Source organism: Bos indicus x Bos taurus, chromosome 18 (genome assembly GCF_003369695.1).
Source record: "Bos indicus x Bos taurus breed Angus x Brahman F1 hybrid chromosome 18, Bos_hybrid_MaternalHap_v2.0, whole genome shotgun sequence".
Lineage (NCBI taxonomy): Eukaryota > Metazoa > Chordata > Mammalia > Artiodactyla > Bovidae > Bos > Bos indicus x Bos taurus.
The window spans coordinates 5,693,076-5,715,219 of NC_040093.1; the positions used below are offsets into that span (position 1 = coordinate 5,693,076).

Consider the following 22,144-nt stretch of genomic DNA (forward strand, 5'->3'; position numbering starts at 1 on the left):
AGTGATCAGACCTGGACTTGAGTAATGAAAACCCTCCCTCCCAAAACCTAGCATCTCTACTAAACACACGTGAGTGTTGTCAACTACAATTTGGCACTTGCCAAGAGGATTGCCAGCAACTGAACCAGGGCATTTGCCATCTGCCTCTGGGAAGAATGAGCCCTATGGTCCCTGCAGCTGTAAACTCTCCCCAGAGGGAGTTCAGGGTGGATTGAGGCACTCTGCTCCAGGGAATCTGGTGGAACAGGTCTTGTCAGGAACTGATTTCATGATCCAAACCCTTGCATCTCTTTATATCTAGAAAATCACTAAATGGTGACACCAGCTCCTCACGACTGGCAGAAAACCTTTTGTAAAGTAAGAGCCTGACTGCACTGAACTCCCCCTTGTTAGGGAAATGAAATGAATAGCCTGGTTTAGGCCTCAGAGACAAAGCCGAGCAGGCCTCTGACCTTGCTTCTAACCTGCCTGGACTCTGCCCTGACTGAAAGCGACTGAGTGACTGCCTGCAGTGAGTACAAGACTTGCAGCACCAGAGATAAGGTGAGGGAGAAATCTTGAGATTGTTGAGACCTTGGGGGACCCAGCCAACCGAACCCCAGGTTTAGCAAAATTCCAAGTTTTACAAGACAAAACAAACAGCTTTAACATAGAACCAGGCTTGCAATTTGGTCACAGATTGGCGAAGTTATCAGTTGTATCCCTCCTGGGATTATAAACCAGACCCGAAATGCAAAGTTTGAAGTCTCACCCAATGAGCAGAAGGTCTGCTTGGTACCTTTTCCCCATTGAGACTCCAGATGTGCTGTGTCCTGGGACTTCCCAGGGCTGTTCCAAGTCTGGATGTTTGTCAGAAGCCAATTTGGTGATGTATCCTCTGTTGTTTTTACTTCTCTTTTCTTTTAATGTTAGTATATTGAAAGTAAGTTTGGCAATTTTTAAGTAAATATCTGTATTATTTATTTGTATGTAACAAGTGATTTAGTTAATAAACCTGAGACAAAAGCAAAAACTTTCGGCAAAACACCCCTTCACCAAAATCTTATAGACTGACTTTCCCCCACTGCCACTATAAAGCAGTCTCTCAGAGCTATTTGAGGTGCTATCTCCAGGGCTGCAGTCCTCATTTTGCCCCAGATAAAGCTTGATTCGAAACTATCAAGTTGTGCATTGGTTTTAGCCAACAGTGTTCATTTTCCAAACCAGAGAGAAACTAAAAAGATACTGAGTTTCCCCATTAACTGTGATAGTTAGGCATATCCGTCAGTTTTTCTTTCCAAGACTCTTGTTCAAGACAGACAGGAAAAAAAAAAAAGAACTTCATAGCATGGGAATCTCACACAAACACCTAAACCAGTGAACATCTGAGGTCATGGGGTAAGAAGTACAAGGAAAAATGCACTATTACCACCGGATATTTTGGCAATATTATGGAATCCATGATCTGAACCTATGGTGAAAAGATGTCAGTTTTAAGCAAATTTCACTTCATATATACCTCCCATGATCTGTAACCTAATAATACGTTTAACAGCTATTGTTTCTTATAGATATAGAGGATAGTGTCTGCAACTTTTTTCATTTCTGAAAAATTCTGGACTGCTGAGTTCATTTTACTTATAAGGACATTTTCTTACTCCTGTTCTGAAGAACTGAATTGCATCCAGATGTAAACTCATCACTGCATTTCCCCTACTTCTCTAAGATCCCAGCACTGAACTACATCCCAGTGGGAATCTCGGATACCAGTGCCTCTCTGAATTGATCTCTCACCAAGGGAATACATTTACCTGTTGAAAGTCACTAATTCATATTGGGAATGCATCACACTCTCTAGAAAGCTGGGATACAAACAATGGAAAAAAGGCTCTGGGACACAAGGGAGAAATAGTCTAAGGAGACTGGCTTCACTATTAAAAGAAAAGAGAGAGAAAATAAGCTTTTGATAACAAACACCCCAGGCAGAAAAATTAGAAGCAGAGAACTAAAGGTTTGCAGATTCTCAGTCCAGGCATTCCAGAAGGAAAAGCAGACACAGCCCAGACCAGGGACAGGACAATTACCTGAGAAGCTGCCATTTCCTCCTCTTCTTCCTCCTGCTCTGCGTCTTCTCTGGGGATATTATGTTGCAAACTCATAACTACATGTTGAGAAAATACCTTCAAATGCAACAACACAACTCTTTAACCTGCAACTGCTACAGTGAACAAGAAGAAAAAGTTTTCTTGGTTCTTTCACCCTTTTCTGAGCTCTTTTCTGACTTTCTGTGTTCCTGTAGTGGGTAATCAAGACTAACCTGATATGCTAATCACATCTTGGGTTTGGTGCTCACCTTTCCTGCACGCCCGTTGCAGACCACCCCTGCGAGTTCTCCTTTCTTCTTGCGTTGCAGACAGCAGGCCGCAGAACAATTCACGAGAGACAATCATGGACCCGCCAACTGGGCTACCAGGCCCAGGCTCTGAGGGTTTCGGAAATAACGCAGGAGGAAGACCTGCATTTAGGAGCCTGGAGCTGCAGCCTCACACTGAGCACACCTGAGACCTCAGAAAGGGAGGATTTAGGGCGGGAACTTCTAGAAACAAAGAATGTCAGCCTGATTCCCTGGGGAGAGGCTCTTTCTAGGATGGGTGTGGCCTGCGCTGTGCCCTTGAAGGAGGGGAGGGGAGGTGGGGGGATGACTGCTTGGTGGGAATCACCTGGGGGCCTTGCGTTTTGAAAAGGCTTTGCTCCCAGCTGTGGATACTCAGTGGAATGTGAAGTAAAGTGGGCCTTAGAAAGCATCCCTACGAACAAAGCTAGTGGAGGTGATGGAATTCCAGTAGAGCTATTTCAAATCTTAAAAGATGATGCTGTGAAAGTGCTGTACTCAATATGCCAGCACATTTGGAAAACTCAGCAGTGGCCACAGGACTGGAAAAGGTCAGTTTGCATTCCAATCCCAAAGAAAGGCAATGCCAAAGAATGCTCAAACTACCGCACGATTGAACTCATCTCACATGCTAGTAAAGTAATGCTCAAAATTCTCCAAGCCAGGCTTCAGCAATACGTGAACCAGGAACTTCCAGATGTTCAAGCTGGTTTTAGAAAAGGCAGAGGAACCAGAGACCAAATTGCCAACATCCGCTGGATCATCGAACAAGCAAGAGAGTTCCAGAAAAACATCTATTTCTGCTTTATTGACTATGCCAAAGCCTTTGACTGTGTGGATCACAATAAACTGTGGAAAATTCTGAAAGACATGGGAATGCCAGACCACCTGACCTGCCTCTTGAGAAATTTGTATGCAGGTCAGGAAGCAACAGTTAGAACTGGACATGGAACAACAGACTAGTTCCAAATAGGAAAAGGAGTTCCTCAAGGCTGTATATTGTCACCCTGCTTATTTAACTTATATGCAGAGTACATCATGAGAAATGCTGGGCTGGAAGAAGCACAAGCTGGAATCAAGATTGCCGGGAGAAATATCATAACCTCAGATATGCAGATGACATCACCCTTATGGCAGAAAGTGAAGAGGAACTCAAAAGCCTCTTGATGAAAGTGAAAGAGGAGAGTGAAAAAGTTGGCTTAAAGCTCAACATTCAGAAAACTAAGATCATGGCATCCAGTCCCATCACTTCATGGAAAATAGATGGGGAAACAGTGGAAACAGTGTCAGACTTTATTTTGGAGGGCTCCAAAATCACTGCAGATCGTGACTGCAGCCATGAAATGAAAAGATGCTTACTTCTTGGAAGGAAAGTTATGACCAACCTAGATAGCATATTAAAAAGCAGAGACATTACTTTGCCAACAAAGGTCCATCTAGTCAAGGCTATGGTTTTTCCAGTGGTCATGTATGGATGTGAGAGTTGGACTGTGAAGAAAGCTGAGCGCCAAATAATTGATGCTTTTAAACTGTGGTGTTGGAGAAGAGCCTTGAGAGTCCCTTGGACTGCAAGGAGATCCAACCAGTCCATTCTGAAGGAGATCAGCTCTGGGATTTCTTTGGAAGGAATGATGCTAAAGCTGAAACTCCAGTACTTTGGCCACCTCATTGGAAGAGTTGACTCATTGGAAAAGACTCTGATGCTGGGAGGGATTGGGGGCAAGAGGAGAAGAGGACGACAGAGGATGAGATGGCTGGATGGCATCACTGACTCGATGGACGTGAGTCTGAGTGAAGTCTGGGAGTTGGTGATGGACAGGGAGGCCTGGTGTGCTGTGATTCATGGGGTCACAGATAGTCGGACATGACTGAGCAACTGAACTGAACTGTGCACACTCAGTATCTCAGTTGTGTCCAACTCTTTGCAACCCCATGGACTGTAGCCCTCCAGGCTTCTCTGTTCATGGAACTTTTCACACAAGAATACAAGTTCAGTTCAGTTCAGTGGCTCAGTCGTGTCCAACTCTTTGCGACCCCATGAACCACAGCACGCCAGGCCTCCCTGTCCATCACCAAATCCCTGAGTTCACCCAAACCCATGTTCATTGAGTTGGTGATGCCATCCAACCATCTCATACTCTGTCGTCCCCTTCTCCTCCTGCCCTCAATCTTTCCTAGCATCAGGGTCTTTTCAAATGAGTCAGCTCTTTGCATTAGGTGGCCAAAGTATTGGAGTTTCAGCTTCAACATCAGTCCTTCCAGTGAACACCCAGGACTGATCTCCTTTAGCATGCACTGGCTGGATTTTCGTGCAGTCCAAGGGACTCTCAAGAATCTTCTCCAACACCACAGTTCAAAAGCATCAATTCTTTGGCGCTCAGCTTTCTTTGTAGTCCAACTCTCACATCCATACATAACTACTGGAAAAACCATAGCCTTGACTAGACGGACCTTTGTTGACAAAGTAATGTCTCTGCTTTTTAATATGCTGTCTATGTTGTCATAGCTTTCCTTCCAAGGAGTAAATGTCTTTTAATTTCATGGCTGCAACAGGAGTGGGTTGTCAATTCCTAAGCCAGGGGATCTTCCCGACCCAGGGATCGAACCCATCTCTCTCACATCTCCTTCCTCGCCAGGCAAATTATTTACCATTGCGCCACCTAGGAAGATCAGAATTCTTCTCAAGGATATCTTGAGTCCTTCATTTCTTTCATTCCCCTCTGCAGCCTGGGGACACAGGTTTTCACAAAATAATTTGCATTGTGACCACCTGTCTGCAGGTGGGAGGCCTCCAACTTCAGAGACCAGGAGTCTGAAGGGGTTTATATCACAGCTTTCTTTGAACATAAAACAAGGGCAGCAGAGGATGTTGGGCTAACAGTGTGTGAGAAAGAGACAAATGCCTTTGAAAATGATTCTCTAAATGCTTTCTGATGACCAAGCAAGGAAATAATGATCCTTGTTCAGTAATAAGTGACCTTATCTGTAAAATGAGACTTGAGAACATTGTTGCTCTACTTCCTGTGTGTGTTTTTCTAGGATTTGTGAACCATCTGCTACAGTTTATTGTCTGGTCCATTTAGAAAGCTCTATTTTCTCACACCTTTAAAGTATAATGATTAAGGAAAAATTAAAGATAGAAGCATGTCCATTTTTTTAATGTTATATATTCTAAAAAATATTCAGTGTGCATGCACTGATACCAATTTTTTAGATGATTTAGTTTCACAGCAAAATTGAGAATAAGGTACAGGGATTTCCCATATACCTCTTGTTCCCACATGTGGATAATCTTCCTACATATCTCTCCCCACCAGAAGACACATTTGTTACCACTGATGAATCTAAATGGACATTAAATAGATAAAGTCCCTATGGACTTCCCTGGTGGCTCAGATAAAGCATCTGCCTACAATGTGGGAGACCCAGGTTCGATCCCTGGGTTGGGAAGATCCTCTGGAGAAGTAAATGGCAACCCAGTCCAGTATTCTTCTCTGGAAAATCCCATGGACAGAGGAGCCTGGTGGGCTACAGTCCATGGGGTCGCAAAGAGGTGGACACAATTGAGCAACTTCACTTTCTTTTCTTTCCTAGTTTACCCTTATGCTTCTCTTTAGGGATTTTCACTCTATGGATCTGGGCAAATGTATAATAACCTGTGTCCATCATGACAGTTTAACACAATTTCATGATCCTGAAAGTTCTCTAGACTCAAGATATTCATAGCCCCTTCTTTGTAACCCAAGTCAACCACTGACCTTTTTAATCTCTTCTACATTTCCTACAATGTAATTCCTTTTTAATCTCTTTTAATGTAATACAATTTCAGTTGTGTTCAACTCTTTGGACTTCCTCTGTGGCTCAGACGGTAAAGTGTCTGCCTACAATGCGGGAGACCTGGATTCGATCCCTGGGTCGGGAAGATCCCCTGGAGAAGGAAATGGCAACAAACTCCAGTACTCTTGCCTGGAAAATCCCATGGACAGAGGAGCCTGGTAGATTACAGTTCATAGGGTCACAAAGAGTCAGACATGACTGAGCGACTTCACTCACTCAGTCTCAACTCTTTGAGACCCCATGGACTATATGGAATTCTCCAGGCCAGAATACTGGAGTGGGTAGGCTTTCCCTTTTCCAGGGGATCTTTCCAACCCAGGGATTGAACCCAGGTCTCCCACATTGCAGGTAGATTCTTTATCAACTGAGCTATCAGGGAAGCTCTTAATCTCTTCTACATTTCCTACAAAGCAACAGTTAGAACTGACATGGAACAACAGACTGGTTCCAAATTGGGAAAGGAGTACATCAAGGCTATATACTATTACCCTTCTTAGTTAACTTTGATTCAAAGTCAGTTCAGTTCAGTTGCTCAGTCGTGTCTGACTCTTTGCGACCCCGTGGAGTGCAGCATGTCAGGCTTCCCTGTCAATCACCAACTCCCAGAGCTTACTCAAACTCATGACAATTGAGTCGGTGATGCCATCCAACCATCTCATCCTCTGTTGTCCCCTTCTCCTCCTGCCCTCAATCTTTCCCAGCATCAGGGTCTTTTCCAATGAGTCAGTTCATCACATCAAGTGACCAAGGTACTGGAGTTTCAGCTTCAGCATCAATGAATATTTAGAACTGATTTCCTTTAGGATGGACTGGTTGGATCTCCTTGTTGTCCGAGGGACTCTCAAGAGTCTTTTCCAACACCATAGTTCAAAAGCATCAATTCTTCGGTGCTCAGCTTTCTTTATAGTCCAACTCTCACATCCATACGAGACTACTGGAAAAACCATAGCCTTGACTAGATGGACCTTTGTTGGCAAAGTAGTGTCTCTGCTTCTTAATATGCTATCTAGGTTGGTCATAGCTTTTCTTCCAAGGAGCAAGTATCTTTTAATTTCACGGCTGCAGTCACAATCTGCAGTGATTTTGGAGCCCAAAAAATGAAGTCTCTCACTGTTTCTATTGTTTCCCCATCTATTTGCTATGAAGCGATAGGACCAGATGCCATGATCTTTGTTTTCTGAATGTTGAGCTTTAAGCCAACTTTTTCACTCTCCTCTTTCACTTTCATCAAGAGGCTCTTTAGTCCTTCTTTGCTTTCTGCAATAAGGATGGTGTCATCTGCATATCTGAGATTATTGACATTTCTCCCAGCATTCTTGACTCCAGTTTGTGCTTCATCCAGCCCAGCGTTTCTTATGATGTACTCTGCATATAAGGTAAATAAGCAAGGTGACAATATACAGCCTTGATGTACTCCTTTCCCAATTTGGAACCAGTACATCATTTGAAATGCCAGGCTGGATGAAGCACAAGCTGGATTTGAAATAGCTCAACTGGAATTCCATTACCTCCACTAGCTTTCCTTGAAGTTATGCTTCCTAAGCATCTGGATGAAGCACAAACTGGAATCAAGATTCCCAGGAGAAATATCAATAACCTCAGATATGCAGATGACACCACTCTTATGGCAGAAAGCAAAGAACCTCTTTAGCAGAAACCTAACGAGCCTCTCGATGAAAGTGAGAGGAGAGTGAAAAAGTTGGCTTAAAACTCAACATTCAGAAAACTATGATTATGGCATCCAGTCCTATCACTTCATGGCAAATAGATAGGGAAACAGTGGAAACAGTGGCTGACTTTATTTTGGGGGCTCCAAAATCACAGCAGATGGTGACTGCAGCCATGAAATTAAAAGACGCTTGCTCCTTGGAAGAAAAGCTATGACCAACCTAGATAGCATATTAAAAAGCAGAGACATTACTTTGCCAACAAAGGTCCATCTAGTCAAGGCTATGGCTTTTCCAGTAGTCTTTTATGGATGTGAGAATTGGACTATAATGAAAGCTGAGCACTGAAGAATTGATGCTTTTGAACTGTGGTTTTGGAGAAGACTCTTGAGAGTCCCTTGGACAGCAAGGAGATCCAACGAGTCTATCCTAAAGGAAATTAGTCCTGAATATTCATTGGAAGGACTGATGCTGAAGCTGAAACCTTGGCCACTTGATGTGATGAACTGACTCATTGGAAATGACCCTGATGCTGGGAAAGATTGAAGGCAGGAGGAGAAGGGGACAACAGAGGATGAGATGATGGGATGGCATCATCTACTCAATGGATATGAGTCTGGGCAATCTCCAGGAGTTGGTGATCGACAGGAAAGCCTGGTGTGCTGCAGTCCGTGGGGTCTCAAAGAGTCGGAAACAGCTGAGCAACTGAACTGAACTGATGAAGCAGGATAGGGGCGCTCACTCAACATCGAATCTGCTGGTGCCTTGATCTAGAACTTATTATCTTTTAAAACTGTCAGAAGTAAATGTTTAGTCTTTAAGCCACCAGTGTATGATATAGCAGCCTAAAAGGAGTAAGACAACTAGGATAAGTAAGCACTAATTAAGTAAAATACACTGTGATGATAAGTCTAATGAAAGTGCACTTGTTAGGTTCCTGCTGCTGCTGCTGCTGCTGCTAAGTCACTTCAGTCGTGTCCGACTCTGTGCGACCCCATAGACGGCAGCCCACCAGGCTCCCCCATCCCCAGGATTCTCCATGCAAGAACACTGGAGTGGGTTGCCATTTCCTTCTCCAATGCATGAAAGTGAAAAGTGAAAGTGAAGTCGCTCAGTCGTGTCCGACTCCTAGCAACCCCATGGACTGCAGCCCACCAGGCTCCTCCATCCATGGGATTTTCCAGGCAAGAGTACTGGAGTGGGGTGCCATTGCCTTTGGTTAGGTTACTGGGTGTGCCAATTTAAAACTATGCTTATGAGGACTTCCCTGGTGGTCTAGTGGTTAAGACTCCATGCTTCCACTGCAGGGCGTATGGGTTTGATCCTTGGTTGGGAAACTAAGATCCCATAAGCCATGTGGCACAGCCAAAATAATTTTTGCTATAACAGATTATAGAATTCAGAGAAATATTTATTGAAGCTAACATATATGAAATGATATGGCAAAGGTTGGAGAAGGAAATGGCAACCCACTCCAGTATTCTTGCCTAGAAGAGCCTGGTGGGCTGCTGTCCATAGGGTCACATAGAGTTGGACACGACTGAAGCGACTTAGCAGCAGCAGCAGCATCATGGTAAAGGTTATTGATGAACAGCCAGATGAATAGACACAAAGGACAGGTCTGAGAGGGTCCCAGTCGTGGGAGCTTTGGCACTCGTGGATTTGGGCTGCTTCACCCTCCCAGTGTGAACATGTCTGCCAACCTGGAAATTCACCGAATATTCCCAGAACTTCGATTTTATGAAGGCTTACTCATGTAGGCATGATCAATAATTAATTCCATTCCTAGACCCTTCCACCCTCTCTGGAAGATGAAGGGCAGGATGCAAATTCCAAGCTTCTAATCACAGAAATCAACCCTGAATATTCACTGGAACGACTGATGCTGAAGCTGAAGCTCCAACACTTTGTCCACCTGATGCGAAGAGCTGACCCATTGGAAAAGACTCTGATGCTGGGAAAGATTGAAGGCAAAAGGAGAAGGGGGTGGCAGAGGATGAGATGATTAGATAGCATCACCGACTCTGTGGACATGAATTTGAGCAAACTACAGGAAATAGTGAAGGATAGGAAAGCCTATGTGCTGCAGTCTATGGGGTTGAAAAGAGTCAGACACGACTTAGCGACTGAACAACAACAACAAAATCATAGCTTGATCTTTCCAGTGATCAGCCTCCATCCAAGAGCCCAACTCGAGTCACCTCAATAGAACAAAATATGCTCCTAGTGTAAGTGAGAATGGGGTCTGGCTGCTCACCTGCTCAAAAGCCAATACACAGGCCAGGTTGGTGGAAAGGAAAATTTGCTTTATTTTGAATGCCGGCAACCAGGGGTCATCCAAGAATGGACTCCTGTCCAAAGGCTAACTCTTCACCCCCATAGCTTTTATAGATGGAGGGAGGAGGCTACATGCACAAACAACAGTCAGCTCTGACAGTCATCTTGAAATTGGTCTTTGGTGGTCTGACCAGTGTTGTCTTGATTGTTTTCAGATCAGATCAGATCAGTCGCTCAGTCGTGTCCGACTCTTTGCAACCCCATGAATCGCAGCACGCCAGGCCTCCCTGTCCATCACCAACTCCCAGAGTTCACTGAGACTCACGTCCATCGAGTCAGTGATGCCATCCAGCCATCTCATCCTCTGTCGTCCCCTTCTCCTCCTGCCCCTAATCCCTCCCAGCATCAGAGTCTTTTCCAATGAGTCAACTCTTCGCATGAGGTGGCCAAAGTACTGGAATTTCAGCTTTAGCATCATTCCTTCCAAAGAAATCCCAGGTCTGATCTCCTTCAGAATGGACTGGTTGGATCTCCTTGCAGTCCAAGGGACTCTCAAGAGTCTTCTCCAACACCACAGTTCAAAAGCATCAATTCTTCGGAGCTCAGCCTTCTGACCAGTGTTGTCTTGATTGTTTTAGGTACAGCTAATCTTCAGTCGGGAGAAGGAAATGGCAACCTACTCCAATATTCTTGTCTGGAAAATCCTGTGGACAGTGGAGCCTGAAGGGCTGCTGTCCATGGGGTCGCACAGAGTCAGACACGACTGAAGTGATGCAGCAGCAGCAATCTTCAGTCAGAAGATCAGTTTGTTTCCATTTGAGGTCCAGTCTCAGAATTGAGTCAGCTGTTGTCATGGCTACGGTCTAGTTATCATGTACTTGAGAAGGAACTAAAGGTCCTTGACTTTGCTTAATAACCAAATTGTTAGTATTTAGTCTTGTTGGACTGTTTTCCTTTGTTTCTGCATTTTCGCACTTCTCTGATTAAACTTTCCTTTGGCTAACATTTTTCCCACAGACAAAAGGCAATCAGAGGACACAGGGGGAAGAACCAGAGGGTCCTGTTCCATTTCACCAGTATTCTTATCACTTAGGAATTTACATGGGTCTTACAAGCTCTGAGGATGAGATGGTTGGATGGCATCGTGGGCTCGATAGACATGAGTTTGAGTAAACTCCAGGAGTTGGTGATGAACAAGGAGGCGTGGCGTGCTGCAGTCCATGGGGTCAGAAAGAGTCGGACACAACTGAGCGACTGAACTGAACTACAAGCTTGGTGCCAGGAAGCGAGGGGGAAGAGACCAATATTCATATTTTCAATATTTTCATGTGTGTATGTGTGTGTGCGCTCAGTCGTGTCTACTCTTTGAGACCCCACGGACTATAGCCTGCCAGGCTCTTCTGTCCATGGGATTTTCCAGGCGAGAATCCTGGAGTGGCTTGCCGTTTCCTACTCCAGAGCATCTTTCCAAACCAAGGGCTGAACCCACATCTCAGGTGTCTCCTGCACTGGCAGGCAGATTCTTTACCCCTGCACCACCTGGGAAACCCCAATTGTCTCACACCATGCCAAACCCAGTAAGGAAATATCCCTGGGAGCAGGAACCAGTCATGACAATTTTTAAAGCTCACCATGTGATTCTGATGTGCAAAGTCAGGTCCAGTTTATTTTTGCGCTTATCAAGCTACATATAAAACACCTAGAATTGTTAATAAGACTCAAGATATTAGTTTGAGAATACTGGCTTGTGGCTAAGGATTTGTATTTCTTACAAGATACAGTCTCTGGACTTCACTGCAGGTACCAAGATCCTCTTTACTCAAGAGAATTTGATGAAGAAAAATAAAGAAAATTAACTTGAGGTGACAAACAAAAATGAAAACACCTACAATATACATTCTATTTCAGAGCATTTTATTAATACTTAAAGAAATCCATCAAAAAATAACATTATAATGGTTTTTAATAACAAACTGCAAAAAGTTAAGAAAATAATTGCCCTTAACCAAGTGAAGAGAACTTACACTGAAATTCTTCAGACATTTTCCAAAATCATAAACAGGCCTTTTGCCCAGTTACCCATATTTTAGTCATTTACTCATCCACACGGATGAATTTCATAGCTTTTACTGACATTATAACAGTTTCTTTGTATTCCACTTCTTACATAGCTAACTTACAAAGGACTACCTATGATAATTTCGCAAGCTCCATTTTAAATACAACAGAAATTTACAAAACGTCAAGGCAGTGTTTGTCCCCCGGTCCCCAGTCATGTCTGGAGTTCCAGAATCTGCACAGGCAAGTGCAGATTCACCAGACTCAGGGATGCCCACATCTTCCCAACTCTCCGCCACTCAGTCTCATCCCAATCTAGCAAGACTTGAAGATGAGCCTCCCTCCATGGGAGCGAGGGGGAGGGTCACACGGTCACTCAGGGGAGAAAGAGACGAGGACACACCTGTCCCTCAGATTCCTCGCTGCTGTGAGGGTTCTGACCAACGAGTGTAGACTTCTTGAGAGGAGGAAGCACCTGAGATTGGAGCTTGGCCAGCCCTCACCCCATCTTATACAGACAATTCTGTCTGGCTGACCAGAAACACTCATGGTGGGGATTAGAGACACTCCAGATCTTTTTTTTTTTTTAATTTAGTTTTAACTGGAGGATAATTCCTTTACAAGGCTGTGTTGATTTCTGCCACACAACAGTCAGCCATAGGTCTACATATGTACCTTGCCTCGAAACTCACTCCCACCTCCCCACCCCACCCCACCCCACCCCTCTAGGGTATGACAGAGCACTGGGTTGAGCTCCCTGTGTTCTACACCAACTTCCCACTAGCTATCTATTTTATACATGGTAAAATACATGTTTCAGTGCTACTACTCAGTCCATCCTCCTGTCTCCTTCCCACCACTGGGGACACTGCAGATCTTGACAGGGCTCGGCCAAACTGAGTTGGGTGGAGCCTGCAGGCATAAAGGGGCTTTCCTGGGGGCGTCCAGTGGTAAAGACTCCACTCTCCCAATGCAGGGGGTGAGGGTTCGTTCCCAGTTAGGGAACTAAGATTTCACATGCCTCAGAGTACAGCCAGGAAAAAGTTGGGCGTCACGGCTGGTGTCTTCCTGGTCACGTGGGTGCCTGTCAGGATCCAAGTCCAGGTGTACTGAGGGGACATGGGAGAGCCTGGCAGCCCCAGAGCAGGTGCTGAGAATGGGGCTGGAAGCTGTAAGATAGGCCAAGTCTTGCCTTTTGGTGAGAGATTCTGGCAAGTCTGCACAGGGATCTAGGAAGCCCTCTCAAGTCATGCCTGGAAGCTGCACTGAGTTCTGGGCACACTGTTGTACAGCACGTTGGGGGCTGGGCTTTGAGCCCACATCAGGACATTAGCTTTGTGCCCAGAGGTCACAGACACAACCCAGGGCAAGCCGGGTGGAGTGGAATATCCCACGGGATACCATCAGGCCCACTGGCTGTCGACTCGGCCATGAGAGGGACCTCCAGGCAGAAGGTCTGCACAGCTGGGTGAGGCATTAGCGTCCACCGCGTGTCTTGTGTCCACAAGCACTCAGTTCAAGGGCAGAGTCATCTCTTCTTGGGGATCTGGGCCAGTGGCTGACCCATGAGGACAGGGCCTAGGACAGGTCTCCTCTTGGACGTTTGGACAGGCATCGGCCGGGTGGGTTGCTGTGGGAGAAGGAACCTCATTAGATACCTCGGGAGTCAGAATTATCTAACTGAATGCAATACGGCACTGGCACTGATCGTTTCAACAATATAGTAATAGAAAACAGGAACATCATAAGCAATTTGGGACAAATGTTGTATTAGCTGGCAGACTAATACAATATAATTATATATATGTAATATACATATAATAAAATAAAATGAAATACAATAGACAGAAAATAAATATATGCTAGGAGTTTTTTTCTACAACAGGAAGAGGAACAACCCAATTAGACACAGACAACACATACAAAATTAAATTTCACAGAAAAGACATGCAAATAAATGGTCATTACACATTTGCAGAGAAATCCACCTCAGAGATGGTCAAGGGGAAAAATTACTATACCAATCTGAGGCTTTTGCCCATCAGTTATGGCCATGAAAACTTCCCTATATTGTCTATTGTTAAGGTCAATGGTAGAAACATTTTCCTATGCAATGTGAAGAATGTCAATAGCAACTATCTTTTTGAGGACAATTGGGAGTAATTGCAAGTTAAAAGATGCCTCATCTGGACTTGAAGTCAGAGAAGGCATCTGATAAAACACTTTGTATGCTAAAATCATCCCTGAATATTCATTGGAAGGACTGATCCTGAAGCTGAAGCTCCAATATGTTGGCCACCTAATGTGAAGAGCCAACTCATTGGGAAAGACCCTGATGCAAGGAAAGATTAACAGCAGGAGGAGAAGGAGCAACAGAAGATAGATGGTTGGATAGAATTACCAACTCAATGGACCTGAATGTGAGCAAACTTCAGGAGATGGTGAAGGACGGGGAAGCCTGGCATGCTACAGTCCATGGGGTGGCAAAGAATCAGACACGACTGAGCCACTGCACAATAAAAATGCTGAAATGCCTTCACTAGCTTTTGCTGGCCTACTTGCATAAAAAATTAAAATAGTGGGACCAGAATTTTGGATTCCCCAACCCATAGTGTAAAAAAAAAAAAAAAAAAATGGAACCTGAAAAATATAGAAAGTGAAAACAAAAAACAGGACACCTAGTGGCCAGCCTGGGTTTAACATGACCTTGCACACATGAGAGGCATGAAGTGAAGTGGCTCAGTCGTGTCCAATTCTTGGCGACCCTGTGGACTGTTGCCTACCAGGCTCCTCCGTCCAGGGATTTTCCAAGCAAGAGTACTATATCACATAGAAGCACAAGGGGGATGGAAGGGAGGGACAGAGCTGGGGGGCTTGGGCAAGACTCACCCTCATGAAGGCACGCAAATCTTCAGGCTCCTGTCTCTGCGTCTTCCCTTGGCAACTCACAGGGTGGGTCTGGGGAACAGCATTTCTCTGCGGCACCTCTTGCCTGCAGAACAGTTCATGTAAGTGTCTGGATGCCCCTACCTTTCTGTCTTCACCACTGACCAGGAGCCAAGAGCAGCCCTGGAGCCTGGTCCTAGCCCCTGTTTGGGGTGAGGAAGGTGGCCAAGGTTCTGAGACTTTTGCAAAGGCAAGTCCTTCCACCATTTCAGAGGCAGCTTCCTCTCCCGGAAGTGCCTCTTCCCCTCCTGAGGTCTCATCCTTGAACACTCTCAGGTGGTTCTCTCCATCCTTTCAAGAGAGCTGCTGGCCCTTCCCCCATCATGATTCTCAGGACTAGAATAAGCTCTGAGGGTGTTCCCCACCCCACCAAAATCATTCTGAATTCCACGATTCCTCACCTTGGTTCTGGTTCCTGCTCTCTGACAGCCTCATTAAAGAACGTTGGAGCCTGGATGTCCTGGGGTCTCCTCGGTTCCAGATTCTCCTTCTTCTTGGAGCCCAAAGGCTGTGGAGCAACGGCCCCAGCCCAGGACTTCGTGGGGCACCACTTGCTGGTGGCCAGGTGTCCAAAAGCACCACAGTTTCTGCACTTCACCTGGGGGTGGGGGAGGAGTGTGAAGTTAACAGGTATCACAGGCAAGCTTTTTTCAAAGATTAATTTATTTTATAGTTTTTTTCAACTTTTTTAAAGCCATACCATATAGCATGTGGGATCTTCGTTCCCTGACCAGGGATCGAACCCATGCCCCCGCATTGGAAGCATGGAGTCTTAACCACTGGACTGCCAGAGAAGTTCCCACAGGCAAATTTCAAAGGTTAATACAGTTGACTCTTCGAGACATGGGTTGAACGGGGCAGATCCATTTACACTCAGATATTTTTCATACATACGTACTGTAGGATGACCACATCCAAAGTTGGTTGAATGCTCAGATGGGAAACCACTTGCAAGTATAATGGACTACGGGGCTGGCTCTAAAGTCATAGTTGGATTTTCCACTGACTAAGGTTTGCTGCTCCTAACTCTTGCATTGTTTCAGGATCAGCTGCGTAAGGACAGATTTTTGAAGTTGCATATTGATTTGGGATAGAAGACATGGACCAGAGCTGCCAGGAAATTTGAGATACTTTGATGCAAGGAGATCCAACGAGTCCATCCTAAAGGAAATCAGTCCTGATTTTTCATTGGAAGGACTGATGCTGAAGCCAAAACTCCAATACTTTGGCTACTTGATGAGAAAAACTTGACTCATTGGAAAAGACCCTGATGCTGGGAAAGATTGAAGGTGGGAGGAGAAGGGGACGACAGAGGATGATATGGTTGGATGGCATCACCGACTCAATTGTCATGAGTTTGAGTAAACTCCGGGAGTTGGTGATAGACAGGGAGGCCTGGTGTGCTGCAGTCCATGGGGTCGCAAAGAGTGAGACACGACTGAGTGACTGAACTGAACTGAACTGAACTGATGGTGCTGCCCACAGAGCATTTTAGAGAGAGAGATCAAGGAGAAAAGAATCTAGTGTCTAAAGGTAATAAAAATGAACCAGGTTTGTGCATTGGAAAAACACCCAGCTTGACATGACACTGAACACTGAATAAAGTTTCTCCTCAGAGGAGCTGATGGGTCAATTGTCCTGGTGAGGATACTACAAACCAAGCCAGCCTTGGATAAGTAAGAACATCTGAGTCATAAGACACAGATGTTTCTGAGTTCTTTGGTTGTCCAGTGGTTAGGACTCAGCACGTTCATTGCCCCAAGCAGGGGTTCAATGCTTACTTGGAGAACTAAGATCCTGCAAACATTTCCACAGTAAAATCCACTTTCTGGGATGCATGCAGACACCGTGGTTCTTGAAACATCCAAGCTTCCACCTACCTTGTTATTCTTGCCTGAGAAAGTAGTCCTCCGCTCCACAGGTCCCCTTAGTAGCTTCTTCATATTCTGAGCCATAGTGGGTCTCTGGGGCAGTTGGTGAATGTAGTGACTTTTTATCTGCCTCACCTCCTGGGGCTTCTGGGCATTCTTCCTTGGGAATTGACTATTGGATTTTCTAGTCACAAGAAAAAAAAAATAAAGGTAAACACAGAGACCCTGATGGAAAAGACACTGATGCTGAAAAAGACTGAGGGAAGGAGGAAAAGGGGATGACAGAGGATGAGATGATTGATGGCATCATCGACTCAATGGACATGAGTTTGAGCACACTCTGGGAGCTGGTAAAGGACAGGGAAGCCTAGCCTGCTGCAGTCCATGGGGTCGCAAAGAGTTGGACACGACTGAGTGACTGAACAACAATGAACATAAAGACAGAAGCCCATCATACCCCCACTTCTGAATGAATGAGGGGCTCAGTGATCACTAAGGCACACCCTCTGTGAGTTGGTCTACTCATGAACTCATGTCCCATTCTGTGAAATGTGTCATCTTTTTCCGTCATTACTTAGTTCCAGAGTGGGACATTGCCTGAGATGAATCCTCTTATTAACAAACAGGGAAATTAGATTTGCAACCTTGAATGCCTGGTTTTGATGACTTGGCTATGATCAGGGCTTCTTCTAATGTTTCTCCCTGAGAATTTCAACATAAACTTGGGCCTGAATTTTGGATTTTTAGCCAGGTACTCCCTCCAACATTTAAGCATCTACCAATATTTATTAAAGCTAAAATGGAGGCAGCCAACAAGTATGGAATTTTTCCCCACATACTTTCAGAAAACTCACAATTTTCACATAACAACTTCTTACTGAGAAAACCTGCCAGTTCTTCTGACAAAGCATCGCAAAGATGTGACATGTAAATTAATGAACACCTGTGAAATTTCAGACATGACCCCAACCCCATAGGTCAACGTTTAATAGAGGCTTTTGCACAAAGCCGCAGATGAACAAGCAGTCTGAGGGTCCTTGTACAAGCTCACATATATGTGCAAACTCACACCAGGCTGAGGCTGTGCTGTGCTGAGGGACACACAAGTCAAAAGCCTATGGTTGGGGGAGGGTCTTCCTGGTAGCTCAGTGGTGAAAAATTCACCTGCCAAGGCAGGAGACACGGGTTCAATCCCTGGTCCTGGACGATCCCACATGCTGTGGAGAAGCAAAGCCTGTGTGCCACAACTATTGTGCCTAAAGCCCTTGTGCCTAAACTAAAGCTATTGTGCCTAAACAACTATTGTGCCTAGAGCCCGAGAGCTGCAACTGTTGAAGCCGGAGTGCCTAGAGCCTGTGCTCTGCCATAGAGAAGCCCACACACCGCAACTAGAAAGAGTACCCCCCACACACAATGCTCACTACACCTACGGAAAAGCCTGTGCAGCATCAAAGACCCAGTATAGTCAATAACTAGATAAATAATTGTTTTAAAGTCTATTGGAGGGAGGAATCGGGATTGACACATATACACTACTGATACTATGTATAAAATAGATAACTAATGAGAACCTACTGTATAACATCAGAGACTCTACTCAAAGCTCTGTGGGTTAGAAAGATGGTAACAATAACCTGGTGTACAAGACAGCAAAAGAGACACTGATGTATAGAACAGTCTTATGGACTCTGTGGGAGAGGGAGAGGGTGGGAACATTTGAGAGAATGACATTGAAACGTGTAAAATATCATGTAAGAAACGAGTTGCCAGTACAGGTTCGATACACGATACTGGATGCTTGGGGCTGGTGCATTGGGATGACCCAGAGGGATGGTATGGGGAGGGAGGAGGGAGGAGGGTTCAGGATGGGGAACACATGTATACCTGTGGCGGATTCATTTTGATATTTGGCAAAACTAATACAATTATGTAAAGTTTAAAAATAAAATAAAATTAAAAAAAAAAAAAAAAAAGCTCTGTGGGGACCTAAATGGGAAGGAAACCCAAGGAAGAGGGGATATATGTATACATGTGCCTGATTCACTTTGCTGTACAGCAGAAACTGACCTACTGTAAAGCAACTATACTCCAGAAAAAAAAAAAAAAAACTTGTTTTTAATCTATGCAAGCAGAAATCTACAGCTACATCTGTGCCCTTGGGAATCCCTCCAGGCTCTACCCACATCACTGTCTGACGTCTGACCTACCTCTCCTCTTGGACTCCAGGTCTCTGTGGAGCTCCGTGAGGCTTGTGCACTGGAGGCTGACATTTCTTATCGGGGACACAGCGGGCAGTTGGGTCCTCTCCTGGCAACAGAGGGAACCGTAGCAGAACCTCCACAGAAGCATCAACTACCCATTTCTCTGTCATCAAGTCGAGCTGATGGAGACAAAAGAGAACCAACATACAATCTGAGTTTTGCACCCAGGAAGAAGCCTTGGGATTACAGAAGATGAAAGAGACTCCCAGTTTCCTAAGGTCTTTAATGTAATGCTAGTCTGAGTGTAAACGTTCTTTCCTCCAACCCCATGATGAGTTTTCTCGTTATCTTCAAGGAGCAGGCAGCAGGGGGTGAACGTGGGGTGTTAAGGGAATACTGGGAATCCCCAAGTGAGAACTGAAGAGCCAGAGCCGTAGCATGTTGGTTCTCTTTTGTCTCCATTAGATCGAAACTCGATTTTTGACTGAGTTCAGTTGATTGAATTATTGGTCATATGATTGAACTCAATCTCCAAGCACCCTTTCCTATGTGCACCCACGTTGTTCATCATTGAATTTCACCCCTGTGCACAGGAAAGCCTACCTTAGCACTGAAAGCAGAGCGGAAGTCCACCTTATTCCTCAACATCTTACTTGCCCGACCTAAAACCTCGAGTACTTACATCTCTTTGTGGGATCCCGATCTCCTGTAAAAATGCTTTACCCTGTTCCATGGAAAGTTTGCTGGGGTCCATCGCTGGGGTTTTACCCCAGAGATTCTCTTTCTCTGTGGAGTAAAGAAAATGAAATTTTATTTTAGACATTGAATTTTAGGCCATTGAATTTTACACATTCTTAGAACCTCCCACGTACAGGACAGTCAAGTCCCATCCCTCTTCTCTGCCTACCATCTCACCTGCTACTTTTTATTCAAAGTATATGTACATATTCTTCTACTAGGAACAGAGTACCAATTAATGAAAAATAAGGTGATACTATTTACAATAGCCAAGACATGGAAACAACCTAAATGCTCATCCACAGATGAATGGATACAGAAGATGTGGTAAATACGAGTACTGCTGCTGCTGCTGCTAAGTCGCTTCAGTGGTGTCCGACTCTGTGCGACCCCAGAGACGGCAGCCCACCAGGCTCCCCCGTCCCTGGGATTCTCCAGACAAGAACACTGGAGTGGGTTGCCATTTCCTTTTCCAGTGCATGAAAGGGAAAAGTGAAAGTGAAGTCGCTCAGTCGTGTCCGACTCCTAGCGACCCCATGGACTGCAGCCTACCAGGCTCCTCCGTCTGTAGGATTTTCCAGGCAAGAGTACTGGAGTGGGGTGCCATTGCCTTCTCCAAATATGACTATTACTCAGGCATAAAAAAGAATGAAATAATGCCATTTGTAGCAATATGGATGGACCTAGAGGTACTATACAAGTGAAGTAAGTCAGAAAGACAAAGATCTTATGATTTCACTTATACGTGGAATCTAAAATACGACATAAGTGAACTTATCTATGAAACAGACTCACAGACATAGAGAACAGATTGTGGTTGCCAAGGGTGAGGAGGGGTGAGGGAGGGATGAAGTGAGAGACTGGGGTTAGCAGATGCAAACTATTATATATAAAACGGATAAACAACAAGGTCCTACTGTATGGTACAGGAAACTATATTCAATATCCTATTACAAATCATAATGGAAAGGAATATGAAAAAAGAATACATATAAATTTATATAAATGAAACATTGTACTGTATACAAGACATTAAACTTCATGTAAAAATTAACACTTCGGAAGTATTTTGTGAATCAGCACTGTGCTAGAAATTTTAGCAAAGAATTAACTAATCCTTACCTCAATGCCTGAAAATGGACCGCTGCAGAGTTTTCCCAATCTCCTAGTTTGCTGAGGACAAACTGAGGCCCCTAAAGAGAAAAGAATTCAATCGTGCTTTTGCTGTCTGTCCAGAGCCACTCAGATATGTGGACACTGGGCAAAACCGCTGGAGACAGAGCAGTTACCTGGATGAAGAAGGAAGAGACCACTTACCAGAATGCCTTCTGCTGGCCTAGGTCTTAGGAACCCCCACCTTGGCCACGCCCTCCCAATATCCCCATCTCCTTTACCTAATCACGTGACAAAGCCCCGCCAACCTAACCTGATTGGATAGAATGTTGTACTGTGTTTTCACCATTCTTTTACACTCCCACTTTATTTCGAAGTATAAACCTGAAAAAATAGTCTAATTTGGTTTTTGCCATTCCCTAAGACTTTAGAAAGATACATGTATAACTACTTCATTTAAACGATATAGTGAAAGCATTAGTCCCTCAGTGCTCGAGGACTCTTCCGACCCATGGACTGTAGCCAGTGAGGCTCCTCTGTCCATGGGTTTCTCCAGGGGCGAATACTGGAGTGGGTTGCCAATTCCTCCTTCAGGGGATCTTCCCAACCCAGGGATCAAACCCATGTCTCCCGCATTGCAGGTGTATTCTTTACCCTTGAATCTCCTGGGAAGCCCCTCACTCAGGGAACTTCTTTGAAAAGATGGAATGGGTTGACTAAAAAATTAATAGGATCTAATGGAAATACAAATAGATTGCAGTGGGAAAATATCCTATTCCACAAGCTGTCATAAGAAGTAAATAAAATTTACCATAATGGATTATATTAAGAAAAAGAAAAGACAGTTCTGCCAGGGACAGGAAAGAAAGGGTCAGCACATGGTATATCTGATCATGGGACTGGCATATTTGATGGTCTAGAATAGATGTGTTTTCCTCTTCATATTTTCAATGACCAATTTCAAGTACTGAGGAAGCACTTCCCAAACACAAATTAAGTTAGAATAACTCATCTCTGGGACTTCCTAGCAGTCCAGTGGTTAAAACACTGCATTTCCATGGGAGG

At 44.6% G+C, this 22,144-nt stretch overlaps 1 protein-coding gene across 1 annotated transcript in view; it reads right to left on the reverse strand.

Moving 5' to 3' along the window:
• The window catches only part of LOC113875832 (zinc finger protein 677-like), an 84,862-nt gene that overhangs the window by 6,289 nt on the left and 56,429 nt on the right, over positions 1–22,144 (reverse strand). Inside the window, exon 6 of the mRNA XM_027514499.1 lies at positions 13,897–13,913. Within this exon, the coding sequence (XP_027370300.1) occupies positions 13,897–13,913 (17 nt within the window). The remainder of the gene's footprint in view (positions 1–13,896; positions 13,914–22,144) is intronic.